Source organism: Thunnus albacares, chromosome 10 (genome assembly GCF_914725855.1).
Source record: "Thunnus albacares chromosome 10, fThuAlb1.1, whole genome shotgun sequence".
Taxonomy (NCBI): Eukaryota; Metazoa; Chordata; class Actinopteri; order Scombriformes; family Scombridae; genus Thunnus; species Thunnus albacares.
The window spans coordinates 28,110,151-28,136,735 of record NC_058115.1 but is presented as its reverse complement, the minus strand read 5'-3'; the positions used below and the strand labels follow the sequence as shown (position 1 = coordinate 28,136,735).

The 26,585-nt window shown below is 38.4% G+C and overlaps 1 protein-coding gene across 1 annotated transcript; it reads right to left on the bottom strand.

The window, feature by feature from the left end:
* Nucleotides 1-23,050: 23,050 nt before the first annotated feature.
* On the bottom strand, nt 23,051-25,552 carry nanos1 (nanos homolog 1). The gene has a single exon (XM_044364387.1). The coding sequence runs from the start codon at nt 25,380-25,382 to the stop codon at nt 24,702-24,704; it is 681 nt and encodes a 226-aa protein (XP_044220322.1). The 5' UTR covers nt 25,383-25,552; the 3' UTR covers nt 23,051-24,701.
* Nucleotides 25,553-26,585: the final 1,033 nt, after the last annotated feature.

Genomic DNA, 26,585 nt, shown 5'->3' with positions numbered 1-26,585 from the left:
AAAATGCCATTTGTACAGGGGCTATGAAAATGTTTTTACAGTCCTGAAGTCTTGCTTAACACCTTTGGAACAATGAATGTAGGCTTTAAAGACACCTATAATAACACTGAATTAAGCTGAGCCAAGACACTGTAATACGGGCATTCTTGTTCAGGGGAATTCAATTGTTAGTATGATTGCAGCCCTGATGGTTGTGATTATTTGAGAGCCGTGTTTATTGTATTACCCGCAAGAATATGACAAGAACTAATAAGTTCCTTAATCGTATCTGATTTCATTCAGGCCTAATTTTGCTATCGGAGACACGGGCCAGTTTGCTTGGAAACCAACTCCCTCTTAATAAGACCATTACACGAAGGGTGTGCTCAACATGTGGCTGAGAAAAAAACTTGACCGAACGTTGGAAGATAAATCAAAAGCTTTAATGAAGTTTGACTTTCAGGATTAGGGAATTTAGGCCTGAGTCGCTCTGAAGTTATGCACAGTTTATAATTCCAAGAAAAACTTTCACAGCTAAAATAATACATTTCAAAGCTGCTTGCTGTTGGAGCTTCAGTCTGCTGTGTTTTGTGAATTTCAACGGGACACGTTGCCGGTGTAAAAATGGCTGGAATGAAGCTCAGAGTCTGCAAAGCATGTTTGGAATGTACTGTTTTCATGCATATACTGTATGCTGTAGGCTACTAACATTGTGTAATAGGGTTTCGTTTTTTAATATGTCAGCGTAGTTATGTGTTATATGTTGTCTTAGGTTATTCTGCTCGTAAATAGTAGTTATTCGTGTATAAAAGTAGCTGGTATCAATGTTTTCTTGGACTGTTTCTATTTTTTTTATTACTTTTGTTAAATTACTTCTGCTGATAGTATGCTGAAGCTCACTTTTGCAAATGGAAACAGCAAAATCTGCCTTCTGTTTGAAAAAAAAAATACTGAAACATAGACAAATATAAGTTTGCAGGCTGGATACATGCCATGGGATACTGTCTATTTACATTTTGTCATTTATCTTTTTTTTTAACATCTCCAAAGTCCACTTTCTCTTTTGAGTTTAGCACTTTTCCATTCATTTTTCAGTGTAGCATGGTCCTGGTCTTCTTCCTTGAATTTTCTTTTTTTCCGTAGATGGCGCTGTTTCCTGTATCTGTTCATCCATGGTGGCTATCACTGCTTCTACTACTGTTCATTCCAAACATAACAAAATGATTAAAATGCTTTGGGATTTTCCTATTAAGCCCAACCAGGCACAGCAACAAATTTTAAAAGATATAATGAACTGTCACTGGAATCACCACCAATCAGCAGTAGAGAGTAGTAAAATCCTTTTTTATACTTTTGGCAGACATAACAATATTATAATGTTCCCAAATTCTCACCAGAAAGCTATTGTACCCAAAATAATCTAATAATAATAATAATAATAATGATAATAATAATAATAATAATAATAATAATAATATACGTTTTATCTGTAGAGCCTTTTTCAAGGTACTCAAAGACACTTTACTTAAGTTAAAATGATCATAGAAAACAACACACTAAAAACATATGACACACAACATTAATCACACATTAAAAGCAGTTCTGAAAAGGTGAGTTTTGATTAATGATTTGAACATGGACAGATCGTTGCAGTCTCAGATGTGTTTGGGGAGAGAGTTCCAGAGGGAGGGGGCAGCTATGGAGAAGGCTCTGCAGCCCAGGTCCAATGCTTGGTCCTGAGTGGTGGAGACAGGAGGGAAGCGTCAGAGGAGCGGAGCCTGCGGGACGGAGTGTGGTGGTGGTGGAGCAGATCAGTGAGGTAGGAGGGGGCCTGGTTATGGAGGGCTTTGTGAGTGAAGAGAAGGACTTTGAATTGGATCCGTTGTGGGACAGGGAGCCAGTGAAGGTTCTGGAGGACAGGGGTGGTGTGGTCACGGGAGCGGTAGTGGGTGAGCGGGCGAGCGGCGGAGTTCTGAATGTACTGGAGTTTATTTAGGACTTTGGATGATGTGCCATGAAGAATGCTGTTGCAGTAGTCAATTCTGGATGTGATGAAAGCATGGATCAAAGTTTCAGCAGCAAACTTGAGTCTGTGTCTCTGCAGGCACATGGCAGCCTGTGTCCCGGGCTGTCGGGGGAAGGGGGGTGAAGGGGGTGGGGGGGGGGGGGGGGGGGGGTGGGGGGGGGGGGGGGGGGGGGGGGGGGGGGGGGGGGGGGCAGATGGACGATGTTGTTCTGGGTGGGATGAAAGAGGCGTGAAGGAGGCACAGTCAGCCAACTGCTCAGGGTCATGGAAGGGTTGTGCTCTCCGCTTGAAAGAGAGAGGCAGGGCAACTTAAGACATCAACAGCAGAATCTTAACAACCCCCCCCATCACACACACACACACACACACACACATGCACGCACACACGTTCACACATGCACGATCCCTAACACAAACATTATTAACAAAACAAACACACTGATTGACAAGACAAGTCGAGTGTCACTGAGAAAATGTTCTTGTTGTGTAACTGCTGCGAGGAGTTTTTTTGCTTTTCGTCTTTTTAGCACAGCACAGAGGCCACGTGTCAGTCAAACTACAGGCAGTTGTGTGTAATTATTCCCTCCTGGATAATGTGTCAAAGAGGTAACAAGTATGATCTTAACTGTCTGACCATAACATACTGCATTATGCAAGAGGATGATGATCAATACTTGTGAAGGAACAAATGGAAGACGGTTGGATTGAGTCATGCGTGTTTTGCAATAATTAATTTTTATTCTGTTTTCCCGGTTTCAGATTTTTAAGACATTCCAACGTTTGCCACATATTCAAACCACTCAGCGAGGGAGGACAGTGTTAGAAGTGAACAAACAGTACCTCCTTCTGAAACTCATTCATCCATTAACTACCGCTTTACCCCATGCAGGGTCGCGGGTCCTCTTGAAACCAAAAAGCCAAATAAGCAGACCTGTTATAGTATTTGCATGGTGATAGGGGTTTTGTGATATATATTGCTGTTGTCAGGTTGTACTTTATTGATCACTGTGGACAAATTCATCCTCTGCATCCCAACCATGTAGGAGTTTTGATGTCAGAGCCTTGGCTAAGGATTGGCTAAGGGGAATAACCAGAGTATTTATCCATGTCTTTTTTGTTTTTGAAGGAAACCATCTTGTTGTCTGAAACAACATTATCTTGTTGTGAAATGACAGTATTAAAGAGAAATTGGCCCCGAAGTAGATCCCCGCTCAGTTATCTATAATACGCTACTTTCTGTGTTTAGTTTTATTTGGATACAACACAAAACGTTTATTTGAAAAGGTTTAGGAGGCTTGTAGTTCTTGCGTTGATAAATGTTGTTTAGCTAGAATCATGTTTTCCACGTCTCTACAATGGAGATGTCGAGTACAATGTGTTCACAATTATGAGGGAAAAAAAACAGGTCAAAAAATTAAAAAACAAAAAAAACACTGTGATGCCTGCAGTTCATCCTGTGAGATGATTGAGGTGGATATAAGCCAAACAATATCTGATATCTGCCTTTTCATGAGAGAAAAAGCAACACTAAGGTTTTTATTCTCTTTACACATGAATTCAACTGTTCTCTACTAACAGAGACATAAATGAATGAGAGTGAGGTGAGTCAGAAATCTATCAGCTACTATCTTTGTTATATCTTATTATATAATGTATGTATTGTCCTGTATCTGCGTACCTGTGTCTGTATTATGTTTGTCTTTCGAATGTAGTCATTGTGTCATTTACTTTGCTGAATTGCATCATAGTTTTCTTGCAACTTTAGCCCCTGTTAACGTAAATATATCTGCATGTTACATCTACATTTGTCAGAAAAGATTGCAAGAATAAACACATCTTTATTTGCAGTTCATTAAAGACGAATACTCAGTCAAATCCAGTCTGTTGTCTGTTATGTCATATTGTTTTAGAATCAGTTCAGTGTCGATGCCACCTGCAACACATTCACTAACGTACACAACTGGGAGATGTCCAGTGTGACCGTGGCCGTTGGCTGTTTTAATACCAAACTACTCAAATCTACAATTCACAACCTTTCAGACTGATATTTTATCTGCCTGCTGAAACCTGCACTCCTGCGGTCTGGATGGGGAACACAATACGGCGGCTGCTGGGAGAAAGTCCCACCGCTGTGTCGCTACGCCTTCTCACACTGACAGAGGGAGACATCAATCTTTCACTAATTTCTTCAAGTGTGAAAGGGTCCTTGTGGTGTCAGCCAAAGAGGGAAGATGCTCCTGGCCAGTGCTATTAAATGAGGGGAGGGCAGAGAGGAGGATGGGAGGCAGTCTCCCCACCACAGAGACCCTTCCTTCTGGGTCTCCCACCTCAACCCTCCGGCCAACACCCCCGGACAGCCGACCAGATGGCGGCAACATTAGCCCAACAAAGGCTATCTAATTAGGGGTACAATAGAGAGAAAGGGGGGGTGAGGGGGCGGTCTCCTGATGGACGGCACGCAAGAAGGAGAACAGCCAGGCAGGACGCCTGAGACCAAAGCAAGTCAATAGCGTACCTACATCCCCCATCCCTACACACACACACACACACACACACACACACACCCTTAACACACACTCGCTTACACCCCCCTGGCAGTAATATAGGGGGCTATGACTTTATTACCCCTCATTAACACAAATTAGACCACTTGAGCCTCCCTGAATGGCGATGACAAATTGAATTAAGTGTTTGGAAACAAGTCAATCCCCACCCCTGGCCAGGCTGTGACCATATTGCATTAACATTCATTGGAGGGTGTATACGTGTGTGTGTGTGTGTGAGAGAGAGTGGGGCTATAAAAAAAAAAAAAAATGGTGCTATTATTTAGAGGTAGGTGGAGTTTTTTAGAGACTGAATGGTTAAATTCCTTTGGAAATGATATGGATCCTCCTGGCTGTGGTGAGTTAAGCCAGGCAAGTTAAGGGAGGCATAAAACAGAAAGCAACAGATGGTTTGGACTGAGAATTCAGCCAGTGAGGACAAGACATTTTATTTATAGCTTATCCGCACTTATTAATATGGCAATGCAACAAAAGGAAACCAACATCTGAATAGTAGAGTGGTCTCTTGTGTATTATAATAACAAGTTCATTTTAGACAATAACATGAAAAAAATGAATGTTCTTTATCCCTAGTGGCACAGTTACATTTTGCATTTTTCATTTCCCCTTTGATTAATCTATGTGAAAAGCAAATCTGTCAAAATCCGACACATCGCAGATCTTCAGGTTTTATTTCAGAATGTGGATAATAACAAAAATTATCATAACTTTATTCAGCACAAGTGGAGTAATTCCAGAGATAAATAGATGATTAAAACTGGTATGGTAGTATGGTAATTTATTATCATTACAAATCAATTTCTCAGATGTTTACTCGATGGTACAATTAAAAAGAAAATAAAACATTCAGAAGTATAAGCAGATAGATCTGTTACAATTTAGTTCAAGATTAGAAGAACTATTTTTCATCTTTGGTTGTGTTGTGGTGAAAACACAGCGCCGTGCCCAAATAAACACCACACTGTATGCAGTAAATCATACTGTATGTTCACAATACACAATGAATTATGTGTACAAACTGCAAAGTTTGTACACACATTGAGTGTATGACGTTACCATAACAATTTCACAAATACTTAAAATTTTAGATTTAAATAAGTAAATTCAAATAATCTGTTTAGGAAAACTTGGTCCACAAATACAACCGCTGGACTGTGAGGTTACTAATGTGGATTAAGGAGAGATTATTACACATTGTAGTGAGTTACTGTTTTCTGTCAGGCTAATTGCAAGGTTTAAATACCCGGTTAGTATCACCGTTAATTTCTATTAACAAAAAAACAGAAGATCATCAGGATCTTTCATTATCTTCATTATATGGAGCTGAGATAGGGTCTGTTATATTTTTCACCCTGCTTGTTTTCTGCATCTCTGTAAAAATATTACAGAGATGCAGAAAAACTATATATGCAAAAATAAAGATTAACCTTTAATTTAAGTTTTCAGTTCCATCAATTGAGGAACTTTCTCCAGAATTCTTAAAAATACATCTTTTCACTTTTGAAATGTAATTTAATCAAAGGAATAAAATATTGATGATAAAGACTTTTTCTTTTCTCTTTACACCTCACAAATCAAAGTTACAGCGAGTGATATTATTGTTTCTGGAAAACAGTGTTGTGATGATAGTTGTACTGCATTATGTAGCAGTGATAATGAGGCTGATCAGCTGTCTGTGTATGTGTGCGTGTGGACATTTCTGTACCATTTTCATTGTTTTATAATCACAGAATCACAGCACATCTGCAGCTGTCCCACTGTGTGCTCTACTCTCCACTCAACTTTTTCATGAGCACCTTTGTCTTTTCACGGACAAGACAAAGGTGCTTAATCTCTTTCTCTTAAAGGTTGTATAATGCTGACACCTCATGGCAGATAAGGACATTACAGTTTGTTGTGATTCCTCACACACACACAAAAAGAACAGGCAGATATCAGATTTAGAAATCAGAATGACTGAAAAACAAAGCGCAAAAGAAAATGGTGCAAATGGCTTATGACAAATGATCAGTAATGCAGAGTTAGAATGATGATTTGTTATTTATGCACCCATTTTTGTGTTTTAAGTGTTCTAATGAATCTGCTCTCAGAAATAAATGTACAGGTTGTACAGTACAATATGCTTTAAGTTCTGCAAGGCTGCAATAATAAGTATACAGAGCACAAGGAACAGTAAGTATTAAGTACAGAAATCGCTTAATAAGAACAGTAAAAAAATTTAATCAGTATTTTCCTCAATACTTTGGTCGAACATTAATTCTGTGCACGTCTCTTTTCATTGTGCTTTGTTATATTTCTTTAACTTAAGTAGGGAACACACACATAATTCATACACACACACACACACACACGTCATGAATGCTGTGAAGCCATTCGCCTGCTGCATTCAGATGTCATAATTTGGCTGGGGAACAAAAGAAAGTCTGATTTCCTTCCTCGTGTGTATTTCAGGCGGCTGTTATATTTCAAACAATCGTCGGTGGTGGTTTTAATTAACAGCCTCTCAGAGAACAATAAGACACTTTTCACTGAGCATGCTTGTTATTTTCCAGCAGTTTCACATATTCACACCTGGCGTGTGTGGGAGTTCAAAGGCTTGTTCAAGTGCATTTGGTGATTTTAGGAGGACCGGGGCTAGGATAAACACCATTAGCATTCTTGGGGAGGAGGGGGGGGAGGTGGTGGAGGGATACAAATACCTTGGAGTACACCTCGACAACAGACGGGACTGGAAATGCAACACAGAGGCTGTCTACAGGAAGGAACAGAACAGATTCTTGAGGAAGCTTAGGTCCTTTATTGTAATATGTGCAATGTGCTTCTAACAGTCTGTTATGGCAAGTGCAATATTCTTCACTGTGATCTGCTGGGGCAGCAGAATCAGAGTCAGGGACACTAACAAACTGATGAGAAAGGCTGGCTCTGTGCTGGGGACTCCTCTGGATACACTGGTTATGGTTGTGGAGAGGAAGATGATGCACAAACTTTGAATGACCTGCTGGTCAAACAGTGGAGCACCTACAGTAAGAGACTTCTTCGGCTCTGCTGTGACAAAGAACATTACAGGTAGTCATTCCTGCCAACTGCCATCAGACTGTACAATGACTCTCCTCTGTGTCAGGAGAGTGGACTCCTCCCCTGACAGTGAGGACAGATGTCTCACCTGGACTCACATCTGTTGTATTCATAATATTTTCATATTTTATATTTGAGTGTATATAATTCGGCCTTTAATTGCATTTGTTTCTTTTGCCTTTTTTGCCTCTGTTTTTGTATTTTAATTGGATTTATTGGATTTATTTTAATTTTCCTTTGGGACAGATCACAAGCTCCAGAACAGGTGAGACAATTTTCTTGACCACAAACAATGTTTCAGTCAGTTTCACAGGCCCACAACAGCAGTGGTTCCCAACTCAACCCATGTTGTGAGAAAACTCTAAAAAACTCAAATGACAACAATGGAAGAAGTTTTGGGAAATGAAATTTAGAGAGAGATCCTCCAATCCAATCCAAGTGGCTAATAGGAGCTGTTGGTACAATAATAGCAATTACAGTTATGTGTCAAGGTTTTATTGATTCATCAAATTCTTTGTACACACAAAAGAATAAAATTCACATTACTCAGGTGCAATAAGAAAAAACACATCACACAAAATCTAGGAATAAAATACAGAAAACACAAAATAATAATAAATACTTTAACTAATAAAAAAGTATACATTTTAAAAGTATTTAAGTATGAAATACTTAGTTATTAGTATACATGCAAAACAAAATGTTATAATAATACAATAATATGATTAAAATAGGTCCAATAATAATGTAGTAAATCTAATACAAGGAGTCAAATTAAGAAAAGGGGATCCAATTAAATGTTTGCAGCAAAAGAATTCAGTAAACACATCTGATATTCACTGGACTTGAAGCTGGTAATAATGTAGCAAAGTCAAGCTCATCTGAGTGAAAAAAAAAAAGTTTACTGCATCACAAAATCAATGTCCCGTTCAAAGCTCCAGATCAGATTTTAGAACACCATATATTCATGTACATGACAAGAAAATACATTCTCTTCACCTCCAGTATCAACAATCAAACACCAGATGGTGCTACAGGTTAAAAATATACCCAGAACTCCCCCTGACAGACACAACAGAGCTCCTTCAGTGCATGAACTCAGGACGCATGCCTCAGCTCAACACACACACACACACACACACACACACACACACACACACTCTCTCTCTCTCTCTAATAAAAATACAGTATTGAAATAATGGTCATTTTTTGCTTTCACACTTTTGCACAAGCTTTTTTGACTTAATAATTTACTGTAAAAATTTGTATAGTGCTGACTGAATATTTAATTTCCACACGCTTATGGAATAATACAGATGTAAGAGACTGAAAGTTGTTCAGTCAGTGTACAGTTCAGTTTTTATTATGTAATTCAACACCACAACACTACAGCTGTTTTTCAAAAATAAATCATTTTAGAGCATGAAAATCAATGAAATGTTAAGTTAGAAACTAGCTGAATATGTATTATATTGGTCGTATTAGAAATTGGGGTTCTATAGTAAAATATGTTCTCAAAAGGAAGATTTTGTTATTTGAACCGAGAGATAAGGACTTTTGAGCAGGATATTAGTAGAAGACAGGAACAAATAAAATGAATATACTGTAGCAGATGGGAAATGTTAGTCGTGATTGCACCAGATGGGAAATGTTGCATGTTAATTATGAAGAAAAAGCACAATTTAGACTAAAGTATATTAGCGCATGTGGCAGATTGTGAGTGGTTATTATTCCTGACCAAAACTCCCCTGTGATTACAACCAAATAAAGTAAAAAAAAAAACTGTTTATTTTTGTTTTCTGTACTTTGTAGCTGGTGTGAGGTTTGTTTCCCACTGGGGACAGTAATACTCAACACATCAGAATTCATATCAGAATTCAGAATTATCATGTCTGTATAATTGGATACAAACTGAACTTTTTAAAAACTATAAACTGCAAATTGGTGTTGCTTTTGAAAAACAACACACTGAAAGTTTTTGAGGCACACTGAGAGTGAAATATGTACCTATACCCTCATCCCAAAGAAATGTTAGCACAATGACGTGCAAAGTAACACTTAACTCCAGTACAGTACCAGACCAGAATTTAAAATTTACTTCTTGCACCCTAAAGCCTCATTCTCATATTTATTTTACATCAATTCATAATAGATCCTCATCAAATCAAACTACAAGCATTGTTGAAATCATTCATTTTCTTGGTTCAGTCCTTAGGGGTGAAGTGTTTGTATCATTCCTCCACCAAAGAAAAATGATCTGTATCACAAGATGTGAAAGGATTTTTGATGTTTTGAGTTGTACATTTTCCTGCACTCTAAACAACATGTGCATGACTACATATCTACATTATAGAAATTGAGCTTCGACAACCAAAAACCACAACAACAGGCAAATAATTCACTGAGGCATTTATATTGACCAAGAAAATCAACTTCAACTTCAACTCTTGTGATGTACATTTTTATTTCTTCAATTCAGTAATGATTGCACTTTCTTTTAAAGTAGATTTTGCATTGCAGACTAGTTAAATAGTTTCAGAAAGTCAAGAATTTAAGGATACTGTTGTGGCACAATTAGGTGGGTTTTCTTGTTAATTTTAAACCTGCTGTTTTTCCTCAAAATCTCACATTTGGATTTTAAAAGATAATAAAATATCTTAGATATATCACAGAAATACCTTTAAAAGAGAGGATCACAATTGACACATTTATGATCAGAATGCCACATTGGACCTTTAAAAATGCCCATAAGTAAATATCGTAGAGTGCTAATCAAAAAAATACTTTTGTTCTATAATGAAGCAAAGTCTGCAAACCAGTTCAGGCAGCTGATTGTCCCACCTGTGACAATCAGCCCCCTGCATACATGGTCAAATGTACTGGACTAAAAACAGACAGTATGCTGTATCCAAATACATTAGTTGGATCAATGGTGAAAAACATAGTAATATCACAATGGAAAGACAGAGCATGTCACGGAAATGTAGTTTTACATAAAGTCACAATGTATTTGTATGTGATTGCATCTTTCAAATTATTCTGATGCCATAAGTTCTTGCTTGCAGTAAAAATAGATAGAGGTACAGTGTATGTGTTGCAACGCTATTAAAAGTATCTTTTGTTCTCAAATGTAGTGAAGTACATTTTAAGTTACTCAGTAAGTTACAAATTACTCAAAGTGTCAGTATTTAAGACTCTAGGGAGCCCCCCCCCCCCCCCGTTCCCTCGGATTTGTAAACCGGATTTGCTATCCATGCGCTCAAACGACTCCCGCCAAGTACCAAGTAGCCTAAATCCAATTTATCTAGATTTAAGGGTAGATTTAATGCTATATTGTGTTGTGCATTGGATGTTTCACATTGTGGAACGTTGTATTTATTGTGCTTTTCACTCCAAAAACAACCTTTCAGTTTGAGGCTAGCGGGAAAGCAGCTAACATTAGCTTCTCAGGCTAACTTGTTAGCCAAACTTTGTGTCACAAGAGACTTCCATTTACTCATAGTCCTTTTTTTTTTATCCAGTCTTTATTTAAGACATCTGTTTTAAACTTAACAAAACATTTTCTTTTATTACAGAGTTTCCAGAGAACCAGAGTAGAGAGCTTGTGAGACACCAGGGAAGACAGCTGTGGATGTAACGTCGCTCACCTGCTTTTGCAGGGGTTTCATGCATCTGCTTTCTGAGTCTCTATCTTTACCTACCAAAACTGGCTTTCAGGTTGTGTAACTAACTCATTGAAATTCAGATTTCTTATCATCTTATCACTTATTGTAATACATTTAAAATACTTAAAATCTTACTTCTGGTCATTTCCATTGAGTTGTATTTATATACAACACATGTCTGATAACACCTAAACAATGTGATGACATATAATGTGATACAAGGAATTCTGAAAGCAGACCAACAACCTCACTGTGACTGGGTTTGGGTTTGGTCTGGGTTTCATGCGGTGAATGTAGCCATGTTCTATATGCTGTGTTAAGAGGACTCGCCTCAAACTGAAACATTAGAAATTTAGAAATACATTTTTAACCTACAGTTCCTTTACAAGACAGTTTCAAAATGCCTTAATGTGTTACTGAGTTAATTCAGTGATAATTCCTAATTACAATCAATTATTTGTATACTTTCTGCAAATGTATTGCATTTACTTACCACCCATGATTCATAACAATACACATCTTTATTTGATTTTAAGGGGGAAAAACGTAATTTAACACATTATTTCTTTAAGTTAGCAGGTATTTATAACTCCCTCCACTTATTTAAGACATTTAGCATTTTAATAGGCGTTTAACGATGGTAAGAGGGGGCACAATACACAAGTAAAATTAACTTTATTTCATGAATTGTTGCATTTTTTTACTGACCATGTTGTGAACACCATCACTGACAGCAAAACAATACCACAATCATTCATGATAAAGAATTCATTTTATGGGACCAGTGTGAACTACTGTACATGTTTCATGTGTGCACTGTACAAAGATTAACCATCTCTTCTAATCATAGAGTAAATTAAAAGACAGTGCTTAAATCCAAAACCAAATCAATGTACTCTTACAGATTACAGCATCTGGACATGAAAAAGTATATTTAATACACTCAGAACTCAAAGTGACTAAGATTTCTTACTTCTTGTTTATGATTGTTTGAACTGATATCACATATTTTGAATTATTTTGATAAGACATCTGGCACCAAACTGTGTGGTGCCTCCCTGGAGTGTTGCATTCTTTCTTACAAAAGAATTAGTCCAGGCTGTTTATGTAATTACTGATTAATACAAAATCTAAACTCATCCCATGTGTGTCTAATTCTTTGCACTGAAAAGAAAACTATGTATTGCTGTGAAAGCCAGTCTTGGTAGGTACAGTTAGAGACTCAGAGAGCAGACATGTGAAATCCCAGCAAAAGCATCTGAGGTGAGCGACACGTCTACATTTGTCTTCCATGGTGCCTCTGGAAACTCTGTAATAAAAGAAAATCTTTTGTTAAGTTTAAAACAGATGTCTTATATAAATTAAGTAAATTCAGTGTGAATCTGTTTATTTAACATTTACTACACATACCTCCATGCCCCTTAAAGCCTGAGTGCTGCTATATCTTGCCAGCCTGCGACAGGTAAACAAGGTGAAGGAAGACAGTGTGGTGGTGCAAGCGAGTAGACCTGGAAAACTTTAAGGCAAAATTCCCTGAAAAAGTCCCAACATATTGTCTACTCCAGTAGAGCCACATACATGTGTGTAATGCTAAGTTTCACACCAGCAATGGTTTATTCAGGGAGCTGTAATACATTCTGTAAACTGTTCAAGTGGTTTTGACAGCGACACATATTTGTTAGTTCTGTTGTAATTTATCTGTACTTTCAGACAATAAGAATAATCTTTCCTCTACTTTGATGGTCTTTAAATCCAAACAGTGTAGGAATTGTAGCTTTAGTTTTCACTTGTAACTAAAGTCTTCCAACTTCAGTGGACCAAAATCATTTGACCAATTAAAACAAACTTTAGTCATGATATATAAGACTTTGTCTCAAACTGTTTTCAGTCATTGTCTGAAGTCTGTGATCTCAGAGTCCCAGAGTTATATCGCCCCTGGTGATTCTATGCCAGACTGGAACTGCAACCTGGACTTTTGACTTCGGTCAGATTTTCAGCAAGTGGCAAACCTGCTAAGCTGGACTGAGGTCAGGTGAATGACATTGCCAGTCGAGAACATCCCACTGCTGGGTCATAAAAACTCCCTGGCTGCATTTACTGTATATTTAGGATCATCCTCCTCCTGTATTGTCCTAAAATTGGCAGACTACCTAAAAAGGGGGGTTACAGTTGCTTCTCCAACCACCCAGTATGGATGAGAACACAATTAAACTACTTAAAACCAAGTCAGCATTTTCATTGCAGTCATTGTTTCATTTCAAATCAAACATGCCAGAGCCAAAACAACCTAAATGTGCACTGTCTAAATGATGGTCTCTACTCTCTACTGAGCAGCTGCTTGTTTCCCCCTGGCTGTTTCCAGGTTATCCTGGTGCAGTCATATAAACTCATAGTGAGTTTATGCATCAGCCTACCAATGGAGGTCCAACACCTGTCAAATAGGGGCACATGACATTTATTATATTGTTTATAACATTTCATTACTTTGTAGTCTGCATATACAAACACACTGCTGGTAATAAACACATTTGTGAACACAAAGACCACACTAGATCTTAATAAATCGAAAATGCAAAAACTCCTAATCCATACATATATGACTGAAGAGGGTCCAGTTAACTCACTTCTACCATAAATGTAGACATTTCACACAGACTTAGATGAGCAAATATCCAAATAAGTTGCACAACACACAGTGAAAGCTGTGAAACATTCAATGCACAATACAGTATAGCATAAATGGAAGTCTCTGGTGACACAAAGTTTGGCTAACAAGTAAGCCTGGGAAGCTAACATTAGTAGCTGTGTCCCTGCTAGCCTCAAACTGAAAGGTTGGTTTTGGAGTGAAAAGTACAATAAATTTAACATTCCACAATGAAAACTGTGAAACATCCAACGCACAACACAATATAGCATTAAATGTACACTTAAATCTAGATAAATTGGACTTACTTGGTGGATGCAGTCGCTGTCGAAATGCTCCATGCATGAAGGTCCATCTTTGAAGAAAAAAAGTCATCTGAGTGCAGGAATTGCAAATCCGAGGGCACGGTTTACAAGTCCATGGGCACGGATTATGAATCCAAGAACGTGGTTTATAAACTATGCACACAGATTTACACATGGATCCTTTTTCTTTTTCCTCAGCTGACCCCAGGGGGTCTCCATAAGACTACTTGAGGAAAAAGCTGTTATTTTCCACTGCAACTAGGCCTTTTGAGCACCTTCTTCAGCAGCACTCCATTCCACTCCGTACAAAAGAATCTTCAGATTTGACTTTGACCCTAAAATACCCAATAGATCTTGCTCATAATAATGATAATTATACATTTTATTTATAGACCACGTTTCAAAGTACTCAAGCTTTACTCAAGTTATTTGCTACTCATAATCATTATCCTGAATACAGCTCCCTGCATCAAGATACAGCATTCTTGTTTCTTGTGTGTGTTGTACACTTCAAAACAGCCATCAGAAGATGCTGTTGCATCAAATTCCTGCTTCCAGGAATCTGAAGAGGTCTTATCCGCAAAGATAAAGTACTTCTTCCAGCCTTGGGGTTGTGCTGTTGCACTATCTTCCTGCGCTCCATTTTTGAAGTCGAAGGGGTCTTGTTTGCCTGCAGACTGGCCCAGTATCCACCTGGAAGTGGTACAAAAGCACAGTTGTGCAGGAAGCTTCTGCAATTTCCTCCCTCTTGCGTCACAAACGCATTACTGTGCCTCTCACCCAAACCACAACCACATGGGACCCGGTGCAGCACTGGAATTTTCCCACTGACAAAAACACATTAACTGTGCAGAGCTACAAGCTGACTGGATCGTTGGGTCGAGCTGTTGCTGTGATCCCTTCGATGAATGAGACTCTTCTTAGCAGCACCTGTCATGTGTTTACAGGAACAAATGAAGTACAGTGTCTGTCAAACTCTGACCTTCTACTTTTTTTTTCATCACTGCATCTTTTTCATCACTGTTGGTTTACTTTTTACTCTATTTTAACCTCTGCTTTGCTTTGAGAAAATTATTTTTATGAATGGTACATTTCTGTGATTTACATCCATATCACATTGTCTTATATGTTGTAAAGGCCAAACACATTTCTTCTAGCTGATTACATTAAACAGGTTGGAGGGAGCTATGCTGGTTACCAACCTCCAAATACCCAAAGGAATTGTGATTACATATTACATACTGATAGTATATATGTGCTACATACTAATATTCATACTACATATTGATTGCCTACACCATGTACTTTTTATTATAGTATACTTTTTTTACAGTTAGCACACAACAAAATCATCATACGCTGCTGTTTTATACAACAGGGTTCCAATTAGCAGACTGACCATAAACTTTACAAAAAAAAAGGCAAAATGTTTTTTCTATAGAAATGTCAACTCCCACCCACAGTTTTAATTATTTACAGTTGTGAGTAGCTCTTCCATTCTGTCAGACAATGTACATCAACAACACACTGAAAAAAAAGCTGTTTTAGTATGCATACTAGCATATTTGAGCATATTTATTTTTGTCACTTTTCCAGTGTGAGTACAGTACATACTAACCTGCTTACAGTCAGTATTTAATGTGGAATCAGAGGGGAGAGTTTGGATGTCAGTCAAGCAACGTCTGTGCACGCCCACACAGCCCTGTGGTGAATCAGTCAAAGTAACTGAAAACACCTGTGTGGGTAAAATGTCAGCATGTAGGGGCTTTCATGTGTTAACTACTACTTATGGACATCTCTGGTGCAAATACAGCTGTTTACGTATTCTATAAAGATATATTTATTGCTCAGTTGAGAGACAAAGCAATGAACCGAAGTTGAAACTTCTGCCTAGTGAGATGTTAGTCACATGTTACACAGGTAAAGTGAGCTTATATAACAGAAATAATCCATCTCATACACCTGGACCCTTTAAACAAAACTGCATCCACATGTCAGCACCAGTCATTAAATCAAAGTCATGTACAATCGTCATATATTTATTATCTATATCTTTTAAATAATTAAGTCAAAGGAGTTAAAATGCAAATCAACTTTTTTTGTGCAGATAACTGGCACCAAATTACAGTAGGGCATACTGTGGGGGCTAAAGATGGTATCCTCTTTACCTCGCTCTATGGAATGACTTTCATGCTTGGCTGCTGTCCAATTTTATCTCCAGGAGTTGCTAGGCGACAGGAACATCCTTATTGCAAGTGTATTCTGGGAAATGATGGGACCCATAAATGAATTCTCCAGATCTGTAACTTATTATCTTCCTTCAACATTGTTATCATATGGGTAAATAGAATAGAGGAATGCTATAAATGGACCATTTAAGAATAGCATTGTAGTATACTATCATGAGACAGCACAATAACAATGCAAATGGTGTGAGAAAAGGGAAATGTGAGAATTGAGGTCGCTAAAAGTTCAAGCAAAGCAAATTCAAGGCGTCACGTTAAGACTGTAAGATTCATCTTGTAATCTAATAACTATGTATCTGCTTAAACAAGGAATATTCAGGTTAGATATCATGATGAGAAGCCATGTGAATTAATGAATCCTCTGAGTCACATTAACAGCAAAGAATAACTACTGCTGCAGAACATTAGCGAAATCTTTATCACCTGCCAGAAGGAATCCAGTTGTCTCATTCTTGATGATAACTACTCAACACCTGACTGATAACACTGCTATTTAATTAAAATATTATATTATTCAATCATCTCTACTTTTATTAAAGAAAAAAAAAACGTATTGAAAGTGTGATGAATGGCAGATTTTTGTCTGTTATCCCATCTTTAAAAAAAAAAAAAAAAAAAATCTGTCTTGTGTTTGTGACATCTTTGTGTCGAGGAGGCTGTCCTTGCCAAGCTCAGCAGATAGTTAGCTGACAGGGAACGGTTGTCAGCTCATATAGTTCACCTGGGCTTACAGGCTATAAAATGCCTTTCTCTTCCTCAGCTGACATCCATCCTGCATCACCTTTTCTATTTTTTTTTCCTTTTGCTTTTGCACATCCAACACCCTCATAGCACATAACCCACAAATGCATGCATCGCTCTCACTGCTGATGTCGCTCACTTGCACACAATATTGTTTTTTTTTTTTTCTGTTTAGTTCTAATAAATTACATTTGTTTTGAGAATAATTCTTGTGTGGACTCCCTCCCTGTCACATTTCCTGAGCCATTTTATGACATTTCGCTCTGCCAACCGAGCTCAGCAGAGACTTTTTGTAGGCACACATTGCACATTTTTTCAGTATTATATAAATACCTGCTTATCATGATTCAAAAGACTAATCACCACCAGAAAAAAAAGTCTTGTGTCTTTAAAGAATAACTTCTATTATTTTATTAGTTTATTTGACAGGGATGATGCTCATTGACCTACAGAAAAAAAAGAACTGTAAATGAGACAGCTTCCCTAAAATGATCATTTTCACCTGCTGTCCCTGCCCAGAAGTGGCAGAGAATAGAATAAAACAAATGCATATCTTACTTAAATTCATTTACATAACATAATAAGTATTCACAAAATAGTACAGTACACATCCACCATGTGTGTGGCTCATGGGAAACTACCACATCACATTTACCTGTTCAGAGGCCACCCAGATGATACTGGGATGAAATAGTGACAGTACTGAGCTTCAGAAACATCTTATAATAAAGAGCGATTAGGCATCTGGTTAAGCTAAGCAAAGCTGGACACTAAATCTGACCAAAAGAAAAAAAAAAACGATATAAAGAATAAAAACTAATCCTTTTTGCAGGCCTAAGTAAGCATTATTCTCCCTTGAATTGTTGGAAATGGTCTGGGGTAATGTCTGTTTTGGTCTGCTAGTTTATTGACAAGTTTAGGCACCCACCATGGTTGTATCTCCTGTTATGTTAAGTAGGCTTGATTATCTCTGCTGATAGAGGGGCTTAGCGGGATCTAGCCATACGTAACACCGGAGCAAGCTGAATGGCAACACAGAAACACTGATACAATGTTGTGCTTCTGAGCATGCAATGTAGGGAATGCAATGCAACAGAGAGCAGAACGGAGTTATTTTAAAGGATGCCAGTGTTAAAGCCAATAATTTCATCTGATCACAGCCTGCCGAGAGCTGTTATCCACATAAGACGCAGTTGATTGGAAGACGACATCTGGAGGAAATTGAATTCCTTATTCCAGAAACTATTTATAAATTCCAAGAGGCACAGATAGGAACAGAAAACAAGTCCCTGCTGTCTTGTTTTATTTTTGTTGACTCTCTAAGAATATGCCAATAATAATATGCTGAGAGCACCCGGAGCCAGGCTGTGACTAAAGCCAGAAAGACAAGTATTTGTTTCAAATAGAGAAAAACTAAGATAAAGCACTCTAAAAAATACATAACACTAAAATAATAATGTTAAGATTATTTGATGTTGCATTTGCTGTGCAAAGATCTTCTATGGATACGCGCCGGTGACTTGGAGGATTATTTCAACTGACAGTACATCTGCACTGGTGAAACAGCCACTGAGAAATAAGCTGATCATGCTGTGAAAGAAACTTAATAACCTGTCTGCCTCACTTAAACAGCTACGAGTTTTGGTTTCAAATAAATCCTTTGTGAAATTTCAATTACAGCATCAAAGCTGTAATCTGCCTGCAGAGGGACAGAGTTGTTATCGCAGGGCCCAGCGAATGGTCAACGCCGCAATGTTGACAGAGGGTTCAATAACACCATACTCGTCATTATGAATCCTTCCGCACCAGTGGCTTTGAATAACTCTGAATACACAAGTGTCACAAAACAGGTATTAATGTTTTTGTAATACCTTTTATTACCATAGAGGGAGGTAATGTGTTCAGAAAACATCCAGTGCAAAACCTTTTGAAGGGTTTTTCTTCCAATTTTAAAATCCTACCTCCACCAAATCACCAATAATGTGGAGGCTATAGATGGTATCCTCTTTACCTCGCTCTGTGGAATGACTTTCATGCTCAGCTGCTGTCCAATTTTATCTCCCGGAGTTGCTAGGCGACAGGAGCGTCGTTATTACAAGTGTATTCTGGGAAATGATGCGACCCATAAATGAATTCTGCCGATCTGTAACTTATTATCAGCCTTCCACACTGTTGCCATGTGGGTCAATGGAAGAGAAGGATGCTATTCAAATGGGCCATTATGTCATTCAGCTGAGTCATTTCAGTATTTGCTTTGTCCTGCCCGGAGAAACACACAGATTGGGTTTGAATGTTTCAGCTCTATTACGCCTCATAAAGAGGTTAAAGTGTGTTGCAGTGTGCTAAACTGATTTTCTGTTTCGGTTTCATTAAAAAGCAACTAATTCGAGAATATTTTAAAACATGTTTCTGCAGCCAATCTGGCAGCACACACCCAACAGAGAAGCTATAAACAATGCAGAGGGCTCTACATCATTATGACAAGTGTATTCTGGGAAATGATGATGATACCAGTACAGTCACTCAGATGCAGATCCGCATCTGTAACTGATTATCAGGCTTCAATATTGTTATCATATGAGTCAATAAATAAGAGAGATGCTATGCAAATGGCCTTTTATTGCATTTAGTCTATTTAGCGTGGTAATATAAGATAAAATATATTTTGTTGTCTCTGAGGGGAAATTTGACTAGTGCTACATACAGCTGCAATCAACCTAAATAAAAATATGTAACCAACAAAGTACAGCGATACATCAAAGACACAATAATGATTTACATACAACAAAATAGAAAACATGTGTAGATACTGCACATGCCCAGAGAGGTAAAAGCTATAAATATGTAAACATTATAAAATGAGGAAACCACCATGAAATCATGGAAACCATACAACCAAAATTCATAATGCATAAAGCTAAAAGCGACAGTGCCTCCCTACTTACGAGGCACTACATAAGTAAGGGTTGATCAGGTTGTTTGCTGAGAAGTGCTCTAGATTGTAGGGAGGGAAGAAAGCTTAAAGTGGTTGTTTTTTTCATTTGCTGGCTCTGTAACATTCACTTGAAGGTAATATTCAGAATACAGAATATATGAAGGGTCCTTCAGAACTCTGCATGCATGTCTGACAACAGTTCTCTCATAAGTAGTGTGAAGGGACTGGTTCTTTCTTCTCTATCAGTTTCATTGCTGTTTTCACCATATTGTCAATTCTTGATTTTAACTGGACTGTAAGGGTGCCGTACCATGATGTCATACTGTATGTAATGATGCTTTCCAGCACAGCATCGTGGAACGTTAACATGATCTCAGTACCCACACCTAACAGCCTGCGGAGAAAGTGAAGTCATACAGATGCTCAACATGGATGCTCCATTTTAATTTATTGTCCATTTGCATGCCCGGAATACTTGTAGGAGCACATCTGCTCCATTTCCCTTTCGCAAATGAACACAAGGTCATGGACTTCCTCCTCCCTGGGGTCAGACATCATTTCATTAGTTTTGTTAACATTGAGAATGAGGTGGTGGCTGTCAAACCAGACCTTAAAGGTGTCAATCTCTTTAGGGTATAGTAAGGTTGTCACCACGCAGCAGCAAACATAGGCTGATAGTATGAAAACAATTGTCCTTGAATCTTAAATTGACATCCGAGGTCACTGAAAGGTCAAGAAAAGGAAACCACAGTCTTCACCTTCGTGCAGGGGTACTTGTAAAAATAAAAAAAAACTTCTGCAAAAACTAGGCAATATATGGAGAGATTGTGGAGAAGCTCAGCTAAGTTGAAAAAATAAGAAGATGATTTAATAATATATATCCAGATGTTTGTGTTAAGGAGGAAAATAGAAACACAAATGAGGTGATGCTACTTTTATTGTATTTAATGTCACAAACACCTAATAACTATAGTAAGACTGCACAAGACAGTGGGTTATAACACCAAATGTTGCAATGTTGAGAGTGTGTAACAATTAGTAAGCAAAAAGATGACAAAAAGCTCAAAGTAATGTATAAGTGGGTGAATGAAAGTGCAAACTTACCTGAACCTGCAGCTTAAAAACTGAGAATTCCAGTCTAACTATATCTTGTATGGGGCAACTATGGATTTGTTTGCTCTGCAGTGAAATACTATCAAACAACTCCATGTAGTCGTCCCATCTATCAAACCTACATGATAAAGGGGTTCTTGATGGTGGTGGTACATCGGACAAAAAGGTTAGATCTACTGGACAAAACTACAGCAATTTAAACAGGAAACATTCTGTGTAGCCACCATGATGAGAAGCCCTGTGAATTAATGAATCCTCTAAATCACATTAACAGCGAAGACTAACTACTGCTGTGGAGCATTAGCTAAATCTTTATCACCTGACAGAAGGCATACAGTTGCCTCATTCTTGGTGATAACTACTCTGTTTCAACACCTAACTGATAACGCTGCCCTTTAATAAAAACATTTTCCTCATTTATCTTCTGTTTTTTAAAAAAAGAACTTTGCTGCTCTCTATCTCATCTCCACACAAAACTGCCTTGCATTGCTCTGCCCATCAAGCTCTGCAGAGAGATGTTGTGCACACAAACTGTATATTGCATAAAAACCAGCCAGCTAAGACATATTATATGATCATGAAAGATATATATCTCATAAATGGTGCAACTAACTAGATTATATGGGCCTTGTCTGCAGAGCAGCTAATGGAGGCTGTGGCGTAGAGGGAATAAGACCTGTTAGCTGACTGTGTTTGCCTGAAATGCTAGCCCGCCAGGCTTTTTCACCACTGTTCTCACAGAGATAAATCCCTGTTGCACTTAGTAGTCATCCATTTTTAATGCCACAGCCTCAGCTGGAGAGATGCATGAAGACATGGGAGGGGAGGGAGGAGGGAGGGAGGAACAGCCAAGGTGTGGATGACACCAGCCGGATGCTTCAGGCTAATGTATGTACAGTCTTCTTGATGTGTTTTTGTACTGTATGCTTAGCGTCAGCAGCAATTACGGATGTCTGAGGCTGTTTTGCTGGTGAGACAGACAGCAGACAGTAAAGGCATTCATAAGCTCATCATGGTTTCACTCTATTTATTGTTTCCCTCATTGATGGGACATTTGAAAAAAAAAAAATCAAGCTGCTGCAGTAAGTCATAAGCACTCACAGCTGCACAACTGTGTACAGCTCAGAGTTTTCCAAAAAAACAAGAAGCAGCAGCAAATCTTCCTGCCCGTTTTTGAGCCCCTTAATATGTCTGGAGCAGCCATTCCACAGATGGCAGGCGGAGAAGGCCGGGAGGGCCAGCTATTCAATCCACTTCAGTGCAAACATGATCTGTTTGAATGGCGAGGCATAAGCCAAGACATTCTTGTGTGGGCAGACCTCCCTAAACAACCCCGAACAACTATGGTACTGTGTTTGTCCTTCAGACACAAATCTTTAAGATACGAGAGCAGCGGATCACTTTGGGTTTATCCAAAAGCAAAGGTTAAAAGGAAGTTTTTTTTTTTTCTCTCTGTTGAATGTGATGTAATATGTATGAGGGCTTAACACTTACATGATCCACATACAGTCTGTGTGTTGCTTAGTCAGTTTGCAGGCCAATTAGGGCAAGTAGGGCCATTCCTGTAAATGTGTGTTTAGTTGGCTTTCCTGCTTGATTTAATCAGTTCGTCTGGAGTTCACTAAATCAGTTAGTGAAACAGTAATTTGAGACTCATGCGCTACTTTTCTGTTTAAAAAAAAAAAAAAAGGTTTTATATACCCACTCAGTCAGATGTTGAGCAAACCAACTGAAGAACATGACCACAGAGCTCCAAATATTTGATACGTTTTTATTTCTCTAGTGAATTCATATGTTGTTATTCTGCACAGCAGCATACAGGAAATTGTGGTAAAATATAAATAACAAAGTTCAACAGTGTTTCTTTTTCTCTTATTCATTTAATCAAAAACCTCTGTTAAAAGTGGCAAATTTTGTCAGCCTTTTTCAATATCCACTCTCTTACACACTCTCAAGAATGTAACATTGAACAACTAAACTTTAAAAAGTATGGGTATAATCATTATTTACAGACAATCACCTTTTGGTGAACAATGCTTATAGCTTCTTGGAAATTTGCTTCCATAATGTTAAATGCAACAAAATGAAAATACAATTATGTTATACAAAGATCAAAAATACTATCAAAACCCTTATTATAAATGGCAGCACTATATCAATAAACTGCTGTTGACATTTTACATGTAAGTACAAAATCCTGTTGAGGTAGCACCCTCTGAAGTCACTTGTAATGTTAAAATACTGAATAAACATCACTTTATATACAATACAGCAAATCTCTCTTCTATCTTCAATGCAATTGTATTCCTTTGGTAAACAAAACTGTCAGAAATGTGCAGTCCTGCAAGTGACACTTTCAATCATACATTCACAACATTTTTGCATCTTTTTTTTTTTTTGGATTCTTCAGAAAAGAAAATAATGGGATAACATGTTGTTGTTTACTAACATTCATTTGCTCTTTTTCACCCCCCACATAGAGTGAAAGGTAAATGGGACTCACTCCACTTCATATTGCAGAGCAGAACTGCCCATGAAACTCTCTGGTGAATATATTGTCAGGGCAAACCACAACAAAAAAAAAACACCTTTGAGATTGAGAGACCTGACAGAGAAAATAAATCCAGTGTGTCGCCCTTATTTGGGAATGTAAACATAAAAAATTGTAGGCTAGAATCTCTCATTTGAGCATTCTGACTGCTTGTAAAGTCAAATAACTTTCTCATCACATAGGACTGGAAAAGAGGTTTGGCTTGGCAACAATTGATTATAATGTTCCCCAGAGAATATGAGCCCTAAACAGAGGCCACATTGTCTTTTTTTTTTTTCTTCCTGCCTTGCAGATTGAATGTCAACTTTAAGAGCAAGTTGGAAAATATGTTGTGGAGTTTTTAGGCAGGCAGATGGGATCAAAGAGTTCCTCCTCCATTCAGACGCACATAAGTACTCATTAATGACACATTCTTGAGCTTCTTTAATGGCAAACATAACTTTGGTTTTCTAAGACAAGAAAGAAAAATCGTAGCGAGCTTAGCTCACAATACAAAAATACTTGGTAGAAATATGACATTCATACCCTTTGCCAATGTCAGTGTGATTCCCTACATGACCAAAATACTTTTTTTTTTTTTTTAAATGTATTCACACTTTGTGATTATAGATACATAGGTGTATTTATATGCACACGCTCAAATGACTACAGACTAGAAAGAAAAATAAATCCAATGTATAAAGCATAAAATTATTCTATGTGGATAAAGGAACTATAAAAATATAAGAGATCTTAGAGGAAAAAAAAAGATAAAATCAATATGTTTATGAAACTGGGATAAAGGCTAAAGCCGAAATCAAAACAGTCATCTGGAAAATTGTTCAGTGCAATTTAATTTACTTTATAGTCTTGTCTGTTTAGAATATTTTCATCCTCTTACCACCCACAGCCCTCCCTCCCTTTAATGGGCGCTGGGATGGCTGGTCTTTTGACAGTGGACAGTATTTTATCGTATGGGCATTGTCCCCGTTGGCACTGCAAAGGGGACAGGTATAAGCCCTCAGAATCGGGCACACAACCCTGCCGTCCGGAGTCTTCAGGACGTGGGAGCCGTACACCTCCTCTGGCGCTCCGTTATTTCGGCAGAAGACGCAGATTTTGGGCTCCTGCTTGCTCCTGGAAGCGGGTTTCCGCATCTTCCTCTCCATGCCGAACAGATCGAACCCGGCGAAGCTCCCACCAAAGCCCACCTCCCGCTCCGGCAGCTGGACGCCGAGCTGGTTCTGGAAGGGGCTCAGTATCGAGAAACGCTCTTTCAAGTCCAGGATGGAGGCCGGCGGAGGGCTCCCGGACGGGCAGCAGCACTCCAGGTGCCCGCTCTCTCCAACGCCGCCCGCGATTACGCACGGACACGCCGGGGAATCGTCCAAACCCAGGGTCGCTTTCAGGGACTCGGTGATGGAGTTGGGATTCTGGGGCATGCTGAGCTTATTATTCTTCGTAACCAACGTCGTCAGCCCGAGATAGTCGTTCCAGAAATTAAAAGTATAGTCATATGGGCTGCGCGCATTCAAATAGTTGTGATTGAGAAAATCCATGGCCACTTCTGGTCGTTTTCTTGCCGTCAAAAGGTGAAACAACCAGTGTAATCCGTCAAGTCTTTGTAGCCAGAGTTCGTCTCCAGGAATGGTTCATGTATACCGATGTGGTCTCCAGTGTTCCTGTTATGTTTGAGCGTCCTGCAAACAGGCTTTCTGGTTATAAGGACCAAGAGGGCGGGGCGCTCTCCCTTCAAAACCAAGTTTCTGATCAGGTTGAAAGCAGGCTCCCTTTCTTCAAAGCCACATTTAGACAGATTTGTTTTCTTGCGGGCAGGAGCTTTGTCGTAATCAATCATCATTCTGGCGTTTAGAGATCGAGGCGTTTTCATGAAAAAAAAAAAAAAAAGTTGTTAATAGTTAATGACTTGGGCAAGTGCGCAGAAAAAAATAATTTCGCTCACAAAGCCTTACAGTAGTTAATGACATTATTCCAACGCGAGGACTAATCGATCAGAGGAGGATAGCTTGACTCTTTGTTCCCTCTTGATACTAAAACGTTACAATTCCGTATGTTTTGTGAATCAATATCGTTAATCATTGTGAGTAAATACCATCAAAGCCATCACGGGCGTTCACACACCTTAACCCCTTGTGTGCCAAAATCAGAGGCCCTTTGTTCCATGCTGCAGCCATCCCCTCACTGTCCTGGGAGAAATAATCTGTGTTGATGCATCCTGTTATGTTCAAATTGAATCAATATTAGACAAACCTATTCGTAACCCTCACCTTTCCTCATGCTGAATAGGTTTATGGCTTCATTTACTGTACATACTAATCTGTACAGTATGATCTTTCACTTGACCAATTTAGATTATGATAGCTAGTTATTATAATATGTATATATTTTGAATTCATGACAGCACAGTCTACAATCTCTTTACATCTCTTTAAAGTTGATTTGTACATAGAAAATAAGATCTGCAGCAGAAATTGTATAACCAAATGTCTGTTTGCTCCCAGAATTCTGCACTTTATAAAAGCAGAAACACCTCTTCTTACATCTCAGTATGTGTAACACTCGTGTTTAGCTGTCTCATGCTGTAGATCCTAGCATGAAAACCTCATACAATCCAGAAAAAAAAAAAACACAACATCAGTCCAGCAAAACATGATGTAAACACAACATGCAGAGTTGTCTTCAACAGGGGGCAGCATAGTGCAGTTACAGGTCAGTTCATTTAAACTCCCATCCTCCCAGTG